General features: G+C 39.6%; 1 protein-coding gene across 2 annotated transcripts; it reads right to left on the minus strand.

Annotated features, from left to right (window-relative positions):
- Positions 1-378: 378 nt before the first annotated feature.
- On the minus strand, positions 379-12,182 carry slc30a2 (solute carrier family 30 member 2). Of its 2 annotated transcripts, none has more exons than XM_077016717.1 (9): positions 12,014-12,182; positions 11,780-11,885; positions 7,586-7,794; positions 5,219-5,365; positions 4,834-4,987; positions 4,446-4,665; positions 4,062-4,167; positions 3,696-3,830; positions 379-3,439 (listed from the first exon to the last, which is right to left on the minus strand). In XM_077016717.1, the coding sequence occupies exons 1-9, from the start codon at positions 12,051-12,053 to the stop codon at positions 3,294-3,296; spliced, it is 1,263 nt and encodes a 420-aa protein (XP_076872832.1). In that variant the 5' UTR covers positions 12,054-12,182; the 3' UTR covers positions 379-3,293. The 2 variants fall into 2 exon arrangements, with proteins under 2 accessions (XP_076872832.1, XP_076872831.1); XM_077016716.1 differs by having other exon boundaries at positions 11,780-11,888.
- Positions 12,183-12,579: the final 397 nt, after the last annotated feature.

Raw genomic sequence — 12,579 nt, forward strand, 5'->3', positions numbered from 1 at the left:
TGCCCTCAGTTACATCCCAGCAGGTGTAATTAGCTCCCAGTCATGGAAACCTGGACATGTGCCAGACACATCCATAGTGTAGCAGTCTATCTGGTCCTATTAGTAAGCAGATTCATTATGATACTGGGAGGTTCCTTTGTTGAATTTTAGTATTAAGAAGTTGGTCACAAATTAAAATAGGCTTTCCTTTCAAGAGAGATATTTCAGACATTTACACCACATCAAACACTTCACTTGCATTTGTTGTGGATTTAGTATTGGTCAGATAGCAGATGGAAATGAGCTTGTTCGCTAACAGTTGAGAAGTGTCTCTTCTTTTGAGAGTAATGTAATTTTACACGGTCCTGGGACAAAATAATGTTTTCATGAATGATAATGACCAGTTCACCTGTTTTTATTGCAGGTTACAAAAAACTCAATGTAATAAATGTCCAATAGACTAGTGATTTCATGTTATTACATATTGTACAACCATAAAACATTTATACAGTGGATTAAATACTGTGGACAACTTTGTTTATACAGTAAGCAAATTTATATACACTTTCACAAAGTCTTGGCACACAAAATAATTATATAGAAAATGTACAATTATCACAGTACACTGAATTCTTGCACAGAAATACAACACATCAGAAGCATGAGTGATGATTGTACATCCCTGGAGCTGCTGCTACAGTAAAGCCCCCTGTACTGAGTTCACTGCCATTTTTCCATTCATTTGAGCAGAATTACAATATCATTTACACTCTGAAACTACATTAGCAACTTAAAGATATTCCACATCCACAAGTATTGTGCCAATCAATATTGTTGTTGAATTAAGATGACAGGTTTTCCCCCTGGCCCTCTGTTTTGGTGGAAGTGCACATTGACTGCAAGTATACTGATCTAGTTTGGTTTCATTTAAACGTTTTTAATGGAAAATAACTGATTTAGCTTTCCAATACTGCAATTATATTACTGAAACTTAGGAAAACTTCAGTCAGCATCTGCATACAATAACAGACGTCCTGCTCTGCACTTTAGCTCATATCCTCATGTACACCTACCGACACATATTATCAAAAATATACTAACTTATGTGTTGGTCCATCCATCATTGTTTATTCATCATGGCTTCATTGTTTCAAATATATACATTTAAAATATATGCATTTTATCAAAATGACAAAATATAGACTTTAATGATGGCATTTCAAAGGACAGTGAGGTCCTTACTTTGATAAAGATGATTGGCAGTCTTTTTAGGCATGACAGAAAAGCGCTCACAAAGCACCCATGCACGTCGCCTCGCTAACCAAGTGAATGTGGATACTCCTCTTGCAGTTTTACAGTGCAGACCACAACAACATTTCATCAAAACATCAAAAGCAGGCCGTGAACACAGCGGTTACATGGTGACCATCTGCGACGTCAGTCAGAGATGGTAGTTATTGTGCGTTCTCCATTTGCATAAAGTTGAAGCTGGTGAATGACGGTGATACACATTAAAAATGCAAATATTTTCAGCTGAGCAAAGAGTATTGACTTAATTTTACTGAAACTCCTGCGTTGTATTTTTTTTAGGATCTCCCTAACATGATTTTAGGACCATCTCATGCAACTTGACATCACACCTTGAATCTGCACTCATTGGCCACTTTATTAGGTCTGCTATCTGCTATCTTATGCATTTTAGTGTGTTTAGCTGTAGCCCAGCCCCAGCTCACTACAGAACTTGCCCCATTCATCACCAACCACAGGACTACTGCTTAAAGGATTAATTGCATGGCACATGCTTTTCAACACAGCAGTGGCAATAATACGAACAGGTGTTGCACTGGTATGAGTGTAGTAGTCAGAGCAGTGAAGCTGGACTTACTCCACACGTCAGTGTTACTGCTGGGTTGACAGTGGTCTGTCTCCCACAAAGTCACCAGCGCTCCTGTGGCCAGAAACTGACTGCTGATGCATAGATGGAGGACAACTGTTCATTGCAATAAATGGCCTATAGCCTCTTATCGTACACCTACAAGATGTTTATAATACATTTGTGTTCCTAAGACAGTTTGTAGTGATGTTGCATTATTTATTAATAACAAAAGATCTTATTTGTCTTCATATGCAAAAAAAATACTAGTGTTGCTAAAAAGGTTGTTGTTTATTCAACAGTAAGTAAGAAATGTTACAATTGCTGGACCAGTTAGAATGGTCTCACTTATGTTTACTGGGTTCTCTCTGTTATTAGCAACACTGGCCTTTTTGGTGCGACCCATAAGGAGTATTAATAAGGAGTATTATTAATGAGTATTAAAGGGCCGTGGTAGCACTGGGCCACCCATTGGAATGTTACAACTACTGGACATTGTGGCAGTGTAGTGGCAAAGAGAATCAAAACATCTTGTGCAGTAGGTGTGACCATATTAGCCTCCATATGTCAGTATTAGCATGAATTTGTCTATGCCCCATAGGTTGATAGTGCAGATTGATAATTCCACTGGGCTAGATTAGGAGGGAAGCTTCAGAAACAACCACTGCGTACTGCACCAAGCGAGAAAGCTTTGTGACTGATGACCAATGTAACACACATTCCTAAGATTTCATCACTTGCAGTTATCTCTATCTCATTCCATTGGTCTTCTTGGCTCAGATAACAATTCTTAAGACTAAAACTAAAATAAAATAATGGGGATTTTTTTTAACAAGCCAGCTACATGGAGATAATTGAGGGTACTTGTATTAATCAACTTCAAATAGTGTCTTTTTTAAAGGTAATGTACCATCTCACACTAAGGCAATATAGAGATCTTGGACTAATTCTGTATTCATATCAGTTTGGTTTAAGCTTGACAATGAAATGCAGATTTTCTCACTGACAGGCTGAACAGACCTGGTACAGGGAGAGGTCAGTTAAGTAGACCCAGCCTTAATTGTTTTCACTGTAGTCACATCGATACCCATCTTTTACCCTCCGATCCCACAGGCAGGCAATTACAGTACACTTCTTCTATAATGTGTGTCAGTGAAGCGAATTCTGGCAAGTCACAACTGAATTACAATACCAGCAAAGCCTTAAGCAAGTTACGTTTCACTCAGTTTCTGTTTAGCAGTGTGTGAGGCAAACAACTTCTAACGCAATGTGGTTTCTCACACATTTTAAATAGTGTTTGACTAAATGGTGCATCACTAATGCATTTGCACAGTTTTTCCATATCTGGCTGGACTCCCAGAAGAGCATTTAGAAATATGAACATATATTTTGGACAGGCGGCTTCCAGGACAACCTTCTGCACTGGGTTTGCATGGTAACGTTAGTCCATAGGGTCCTGACACAGGGTACAGTAGGCCATATCTTCACAGTAGGGCTCTACCTGGATGGTGGTGCTGTAAAAGCCAAACTTGGTCTGCAGGAGCTCTGTGGCTTCTTGTAGTACATTATGAGGATCTGCATTTTCATCTGAGATGGACAGAAACACATTTTTACTCATAAACAGTAAAATGAAGTGAATGAAATTATGAATACTAAGTGATGTCAGTGAAGTGATAGATGTACTAGGGAAATTGTTAGCACTTGAATCATTACTGTTAGCATCAGTTGGCCACATTGTTAGTATTACCTATTGGATTTTAATATTTTAGCTATTTTAAATCTCCCATATACTGTAGTTGAAGTACATGCAATAAAACAAATCTGTGGAAGTGAATTGTCTCACCAACTGCCACGTGGACAGAAAGCAGGGTCTGGCCAATGGTTAGGGCCCATAAATGCAGACTATGCATGGCCTTCACAGCCTTCAGGGACAGCAACACCTCCTTCACCGAGTTGAATTCAATTCCTTTGGGTGCCCCTGAAGACAAATCACATGATGACAAGACTAGAAAAAAGAAGTAAACATGCAGAATAAAATATTTCCGAGAGAGGAATTTCCATTTCATTCTGCTTCTCCATAACAACCTTCCATTCTGTCATGCATTCTGCACTTTACTATAATTTAAGAATCTGGTATCACTCTGGTCCTTTCATCAAACAGTCTGCCACTGGCACAGGTCCGATTCTGAGATGAATGCATTTGATTTACCTTCCATGAGGATGCGGAACACATCAGCCAGGATGGTGATCGTGGTCCCCAGGACAAACACAGAGAAGAGGAACGTGCATATGGGGTCAGCCACTTTGTATTCAGGCTGGAAGAACAGAAGACACCAGAGGCTATGTGGAGAATGCAGGCACATCACATTCTATACACTCTGTCATGCTGCATCAGACCATAAACGGGTGAGAAATAGTCCTTTCGTGTAAAAGGCTCTTAGAAACACATGAAAACACTTTTTGCTGCTTCTATAGAAGGACAAAAGTGTATTATATATAAATTTAGTTTTACTCTGTGATGGACATTTATATTTGCATAATTAAAGCAGATTACTCTACAGTAAATTGTGAAAATATATATTCCTAAAATTACCCGAAAATAGATTATGATGGCTGCCACCATCACTCCAAAGCTCTGTAAGAGGTCACCCAAAACATGGATGAATGCTGCCCTGACACTGGTGTTTCCATGGTTACCCAGGAGGCTGTGGGAGTGGCCATGGCCTACGGGACTCATCCCGTTTTCATCGATCTTGTGATAGCCTGAGCCATGACCATGGAGGGTAGTGGAGTGGTGAAGGATGTATGCCATTCTACAAAACAATCAGAACCAATCAGAACCACCAAGTGCAATTACAACCACCAATCACAGAACCCATCAGCATTCCCTCTAGGTAAACATTTGAGCTCTTCACAGTTACTCGCTACCCTTCGAACTCTCATTCAGATAGACTCATGCAAATACAGTCTTTTCTACTCACATGATGTTGACCACAACAGCACAGCCTGAGGTGAGGAGCATCACACGACCCTCGATCTCATAATCATTCTTTACGATCCTCTCAATGGCAAGGTACACCAACACCCCAGTAACTATCCAGATGGACATTACGGATATCAATGCTCCCAAAATTTCTGTGAATACAACACAATAACATAAAATGTGCTCACAGCATTTATACATTGAATGATCTTTACAAACGAATGCAGTTATGTAGATGGGCACAACAGGAACCTCGGAGACTTGGGTGAGATTCACACTGATTGCTGGAGCAGACCTTAGTGTTACCTAAGTGTCACTTTACTGTTACTAGTGTCATCTTGTTCATTCAGAGAGATGTCAAGAATGGTTATCAAGACATTCACCTGATCTGTGCCAACCGAAGTTCATGATCTTTGTGGGAGGTCTGGAGGATATCCACAGAGAGAAGATGCTGACCATCATGCTGCCGAAGTCTGTGAGCAGATGAGCAGCATCTGTCATGATGGCCAGGCTGTGGGCAAGGTAGCCGCCTGCAGGACATACAGATAAAGCCAAACCATACACTACAATATATTGACACATGGAATATGTTTTATAACTACTAATTAAGTACATATGTTTATATGTTAATAAATGAAGTACATATGTTTATATACATCAAGAATTAAACATTTAACCCTGTTTAAAAATTTAACTTTAACAATGGTTTACAATAAACAAAATGGCTTACAACATGGTAGTGTAGATTTTTTGCAGCAGTGATATTAATATGGCATAGTAGTTTCACTACACTATGTGTAACGCGGGGTGTACAGACCGGTACACACGCGTAAGAAAACGAAGGGAGAATAGAACCCAAATGCCGTTAGGAACAAATAGGGAGAAGTGCTTATCACATAGACACGCGCGAACAAACAGAAAACACAACAGAATACCACTCCGCATACACTCAGAAGTAAAACGAAACTCACCAGGACGCGGAAAACTCAACGCGTAGAAATGCAATACTAAAACCGTGAAGACACGGTAGGAAAATAAAGGTAACTGAAAGAACGCGGAAAAAGTCAACGCGTAAAACGAACTAAGGAACCCAGGGGAAGTGGCTGGCCAGAGGCGTACGCCGCAACAAAACAAAAACCCTTCCCAAAAACAAAAGAGTAACTGACAGGAAGAGATAATGTTGGTGGAAAACTTGAGATGGGCCAGACGTGGCGCAGGAGGTAGGAATAAGTAAAGGTAAAAGATAGAGACAAGAGAGGGCTAGAAAAAGCAAGAGTAAGGTGGCGAGACACCTTAGGAGCGAGACAAGAGAGAGAAGGCTGAGTACGAGACGGCATGAGACCAAAACGAATCAGCAATGATCTGTCTCCAAACGCTTCCTTATGAAGCCATGGCAACAGGTGAGACAGATCATTGCTGATTGCGCTGCTGGAGTCTAGGACTGGTTCGGGTGCCCCTAGCGGACGTGGACGGCACGGCATCCGAGCCAGCCCTGACACTATGGTACAGTAGATGCTCAATTTAATAGATGCATTGGCTGGCTATGGTTCTGGAGTCAATACAGCAATGTAAAATTATAAAATTCTAATTCATTTGATTTGTGTTGTCAAGATAGCCTTTTCCTTGATCAAAGCAGACTGTTTCCATTAAAAGACACAAGTCATATCTGAATAAATCGTTAAAGGCCAGTGAAATATAATGGGCTGCCACAACCACTCAGTTTGAGGCAACGTTTGAACTTCTGATTCCCTACTGGCCCTTTTTAAGAACCACTGTTCCTCCAGGTCACCTTTGGTCACCTTCATGTGCACTACAATACACTGTTCATTGTTCCATTGGCCATTGTTCATGACTTCTGTACAAGCCCTAAGCACCTTGCACTGCCTGTGGACTGGAGAGCCGGAGAGGCTGGAACAGTGAATGGAGACTTCTGGGTACATGAGGTCTAATTATGATTAATCTGGCAATGTAATCAGGTAATGTGTATGAGGAAGGGGGGAAAGAGGTATGAACTTCACAATGCTGAACTTCCATAGCATTTTCAGAGCTGCACAAAAGAATATGACCCATACAAATGTCTTTTTAGTGATGCACTACTCTAGTGATGCATCACTCTGCATAGCACAGCTGTTTAAAAGACATTTGAAAGTTTGTTGCAGTTGCCTGAGGACACAGGGGCCTGGACAATATGTCCTTATGTGACTAGACAACCGACGATATCTTCACACTTCCTGCCATAGTGAAGTCAAACACTCGACCATTCCAGCTGCTAGTATAATAACACTTGCATCTGGTGTCAAGGAACGGGCACTCGTGGGACGGAATAAACTACATCCTTGCTTTAGTGTATTACCATTGCGACTTTTACAATTTGCACTTTCTCAGCAGAGTCGCCTGGAGCCAACAGGCATCAGCAGATGCTAGTCCAGGGGACAGCAGCATTGCAGCTCTCTCAACCACTAATAAGTGCATGTCTTCTTCTCCAAAAGGAACAATGTGTATCTTTGTATAATTTTGAGGGCATTCTATAGCATTATTTGCTCAAGTGATCTAGCCCTGTCCTACTAAGTGGAGGTACTAATGCAGTGTCTTTCCACCATATAGCTTTCAAACAAAAATAGAGCATCTCTAAAAACTGTAATGTAGAAGATGTTACCAGCGAGGGTTTGCATGAGCATATAAGCAAATATGTTGGAAGCATCTATTTGTGATTTTCCCCAGCCCTTCTTTTTGAAGGTTTTGGCTCTTACCAATGACTTCTCCAATCATGAAGACCAGGCAGACTATGGAGGCAACATACAGCTTTTTCTTAGCTACAAGCTTTTCACGGTTCTCTTCAAACACTGCTTTATTTCCATGACAGTGGGCTGCAACAGGTCTCTTCAACTCAATGGCCCCAGTGGAGTCTCCATTCTCAAAAGGCAGACCGGGATAGCTGTCTTTAGAACCAGGAAATTCACTGCAGAAGAAGAGAATATATTAGAAGGCTCAGATTATTTTTTCAATTAAATTTGCTGCGTGAAAATGATCCCAGCCCTCACTGGTCTATGAAACATTTCATGTAACTCAGGCAGGAAATATAAAATAAAACTAAAAGCTTAGATCCCAATGTCAGTTGTTACATTTATCTAAAGTGTAATGCATCAGATGAGGTTATCACAACGCACCCAAAAGATCATGTCTGAATGATATTGTCCGTGAGAACACCATGGCCAGACTATTCTCATGTTCTGGGGGCTCGTATCTCAGTGGGAGTCAATCAGCTCGGGTGGTAGCTGTTGATTATGTTATTTGGACCCTTTATCTGCTGTGCCCGTGTTGATGGTACAGAAGCTTTGATGAGGCTAATGGCGTGGAAAAGTTCAATCATGGCTCAGCAGAGATAAGCGGTTCGCCAAACCCCTAGCTTGCAAACCCTCCTCACACACACACACACACACACACACACACACACACACCATCCCCCTGCCCTCATGGCCTGAAAGGAAGCAGTCAAGTGGAACATGCAGCGTCTGTTTAATCACCCTACTGGGAACGACACGCGTGATCCACTAGGTCTCCCTCCACTCACATACACCCACATCCAAACACACCCTTTCCCCCCACGCCTTTAATCTTGTGACCATACATGTGAATTCAGTACTTAGTTAACTGCAAGAGTGAATTTCATTCATCACCTCAATGCAAGCCTCAACTTTATTGTGAAAGCATTGTTGGAAGCACTCTGGTAAGCACGGACGTAATTTTGGGGGGGGGGGACGGGGGGGACATGTCCCCCCCACTTTTTCAAAAGCCGGTTTTGGTCCCCCCCAGTTTTTACGGTTAAAACCAAATATTTAAATAGCGACGAATCCATGTCCCCCCCACTTTTGAAATCAAAATTACGTCCATGCTGGTAAGAATACAGCATGCTTTAACCCCAAGACTAATAAGTAAAAGACAAATTAAAAAAACACGATAAAATGAAAATAAGATGATATATTGTGCATTTTTATATGTGTTTGTGACATCCTCACAGAAGAAAGATCTATAAGGTATTTTCTACAAGATGAAGATATTGCAGAAATCTAAATTACAGAATTATTCAGGCTGACTGAACATTAGGTGTGCAGGCCTTGCATGATTTATTGAATTGCTGTGGCTTTAACCATGTAGGAGCTATTTTTGGCACATTTTGTATAAATATTATAAAATAAAATATTTCCATAGGTCACGGTCAGAAAACTGTTTGACATGGGTTCCCAAATGTACAAACACCCACCCATATGTTTATATGCTCTAGGCCTCTAATGAGGCAAAATGGACTGGTTGAGACAGTGAGTCCTTCTGTTGCAATTCCAAACTGCATATGGAAGTGTTACAAAAGTCTTGAATTTATGGACACGTGCTTGCTTTCAGCTGCTCTCAATCAAATCCTTATAGAGCACATTCTTAAATATGACCGCAAGATAATATGCATATTCCAACATCATGATTCAGAACTGTATCTCTGAACGATAACCCGTGAAGCAGTACGTCACCAGCTACACGTCATGAGATTTGAGCGATCCCGCTGAAACGTTTCAAGGGCAATTTACTAAATATATAATAAGCAGCCCATTTTGTTTTGCTGATAATCTTGTAGTATATATATCTATTTCGTTTTTAAATACGTTCTGAATATAAACTAAGAAATATGCATGTTTTATCAGTGTCACTAAGTTTCCATAGTGAACAGCAAATAGGCCCGGGCCTATAAGAAATCATTGCGATTTTCGCAATTATATTGCAACGAAAACAAGCTGTCGTTCAGCTAACCTCATATAAACATGGTACCATACTAGCAGGTTCAGATGCTCTGTAACATAAGAGTAACCCCTCCTTGTAACTTCGATGTGATAACTCTTGTAACTGTAGCATATAGCGGGATGATATCGAGTACAACGATTAACATTAACAGGAAATAGCCACAAACGAATCCATCCATCCTGTATCCATCCTGGCCTGTGTGTGTGTGTGTGTGTGTGTGTGTGTGTGTGTGTAGGCTACATCACTAAGATTTCACTCTTTTCATTTCAATTCAGATTTCATTGTACTAATATGCTTTTTAGGGTATTGTCTTTTGAAGAACGCATCAAGACGAGTCATGATGGCCCAGAATAAATGGTGAAGAATATTATACGGTGACTATTATATCCTTTTGACCGATTTCAATAAACAGAATTCTTACATTAATGATAACTTGTCCGTAGTTAACGTCCATATAATAATAGTTTTTATATAGAGAAAATAATGTTAGACAGATTCTAACATTACAGTCTTTGAGTAGTTAAATACGGTTCGTTATTTACAGTTTCGTAATAAACTATAATCAAGCATTTCTTTATTTCCTGTGCAAGAACTCATCCCTAGTTCTTTAAAAAATCTAAGAATTAGAGTTCGTCTCTCACGGGCATTAACGATACTTTCATACCATGTGTTTTCTTTAGTTTCATTTCAACGCAACGAAGACAATAATTCATATAAAACGTCGAACATAACATTAAACGTATAGAATAATAAGTACAGAAAGTATAGAAATGTCAAAAATTACAATATACAGATTAAACTATTAATGCTTTTACCGCATTTCCTTCTGTAGGGTCTATTCTAAATCACCAAATAGCTAATTTGGTTTAAACTGTTGTTTGGAATTTGGGTATAGCTATGATCTGCGAATGTTACTCGGATATATTGTTTAGCCCGAATGAGAATTGCCCCGGGGAACCCGTCCAAGTTTCCTGAACCTATTTGTCATGTCCAAAATAAAGTGAGGCGTGGAAATGAATTTGCTTACATTTGCTCATTCATTTATTGAGCTTGATCGACGCATAATGATAATTGCATTTATCATTAGACCGCTGAAAATTTGGATTCGTTTATCATGTCATCGATGTCAACTGATCAGTTTCATATAACTTTTATTCATTCTTCTGTTGTGCTGCTAATCTGTGCATGGTTATGAAAGGGGTCGAAAAACCGACTGCATCTCGGGTGTCTGTCCGTGGTGCTGAAAGTTCAATTACATATTGCGGCAGTTCTAAACACTTTGGCTATGTGCTTTATTTTACATATTACACTACAGCAAATTCCATAAAATAACGTCTAATGACTATTGTTCTTGTTTTTGTATTTTTATGTTTTGGGGGATATCTAATTATATTGCAAAAACGATAGAAAGAAATAATTGTGCAAGCATTTAACACGAGAGGCTGCCGTACGATCTGGAGCAGACTTTTCTGATCACGTAATAAGCTTTAATAGGTTTTCAGGCGTGTGCTCATCGAAATTCCCCGAGGTCATTCGTCAAGCAGTGTCCAAAATCAAGTGAGGCATGGAAACGAATTGTGTGTTCACACAGGGCATCACAAACACACGCGTCTTGCTTAATGGGTTCATACTGCAATGTGTGCACAGACCATGGAAGAAACGGTAGCCTGTACTGCGCCAACGTTTATAGTTCACCTGACTGTAGCCTCAGTCAAGTTTAAAGCTTTGTTTGTATCATTACCACTTAAAGCTATTAAAATTAGATGTCAGTGCTTGCCTCGAGCGAAAATACTCCAGCCTTTTGTTAAATCAGTACAGGATTATATATACATGCATAAATATTAGCTAAATAATATGCTAAACAATAAAATAGACTGGTTGAATATACCTTACGTAAGTTACAACAACAACAACAACAACAACAACAACAATAATAATAATAAGAAGAAGAAGAAGAAGAAGAAGAAAAAGAAGAAGATGATGATGATGATGATGACGACGATGAAACTGTTATAATTTAACACGTAATTTGTTTTTTATATTTTGCAGTTACAAAGATTTTCCAAAGGCTACTCACTCCCCAGCACATTTTCAATCATTGATGCCTATACAGTTAAAAAGTATAATTGTTAGTCCAGAAAAAAGTATATATTTACCTTTTTAGTTTTAAGGAATACATTTTAGCATTTTTTTCGTTAATAAGATGAGATTTTTCTGAATTCGCTGGCGGATCCATGGTCTTGGCCAGGTTCAGGTGCCTTGCTGCTAAAGAGGAATGAGTAAAAAGATGTACTGGAATTTTAAAACGCCACGTTTTAGATTACGAAATAAAGAATCTCCAATCCATTATCATAAGTGAAACGAAATGAATTATATCGAACTCCACGCACCGATTCTCGGTATTGAAAAGTGGGGAAACGCTGTTGGCATTCAATCATTCCTGTGCTGCTCTTGAAACCGATGATCATGCTATGTTAGTTAGGTTTGCCGCAAAACCCATAGCTGCTGTAGGAAGGGACACACGTGTCGACGCAAAAGACTTAAAACCTGCTGCCACTGAAAAGCACCACCGCTATCTGAACGCAGCCTAAGTGAAAAGTAGCCCATTCTGAGACACTGCATATTCATGGGCATCCTGAACGACTCTACGGCGTGTGATGTAGCATTCGTTTCAGAAAATGTACTTTTTAGAATAAAATGTATTATAGGACTAGAGGTTTTCAGAAGGAAATTTGTACACAGAGATTATTTTATTATTGTAATAAAATTAAACTTCGAAGAATGAAGGCTATTTGTGTCAAATGGGATTCATTGCAAAGGACAACGACAGTCGCCATATATAACAAAACGCAGACCAGTTTAAATGGATAACATATTACAACATTATGCAGACTAAAATATGGACTAAGTCTCCATGAATGTCTACATTCTGCATGGGAGGCTTTGAATGACCAAA

Source organism: Brachyhypopomus gauderio, chromosome 9, assembly GCF_052324685.1.
Source record: "Brachyhypopomus gauderio isolate BG-103 chromosome 9, BGAUD_0.2, whole genome shotgun sequence".
In the NCBI taxonomy this organism is placed as follows: Eukaryota; Metazoa; Chordata; class Actinopteri; order Gymnotiformes; family Hypopomidae; genus Brachyhypopomus; species Brachyhypopomus gauderio.

Bases quoted from the DNA above. Each gene is read 5' to 3' on its own strand.
- slc30a2 (XM_077016716.1), bottom strand. From the start codon at position 12,053: ATGCCAACAGCGTTTCCCCACTTTTCAATACCGAGAATCG. The intron at 4,988-5,218 runs GTGAATGTCTTG...TTGTATTCACAG, and splicing joins CTTCGGTTGGCACAGATCAG to AAATTTTGGGAGCATTGATA. The intron at 3,440-3,695 runs GTGAGACAATTC...TGTCCATCTCAG, and splicing joins TTCTGTCCACGTGGCAGTTG to ATGAAAATGCAGATCCTCAT.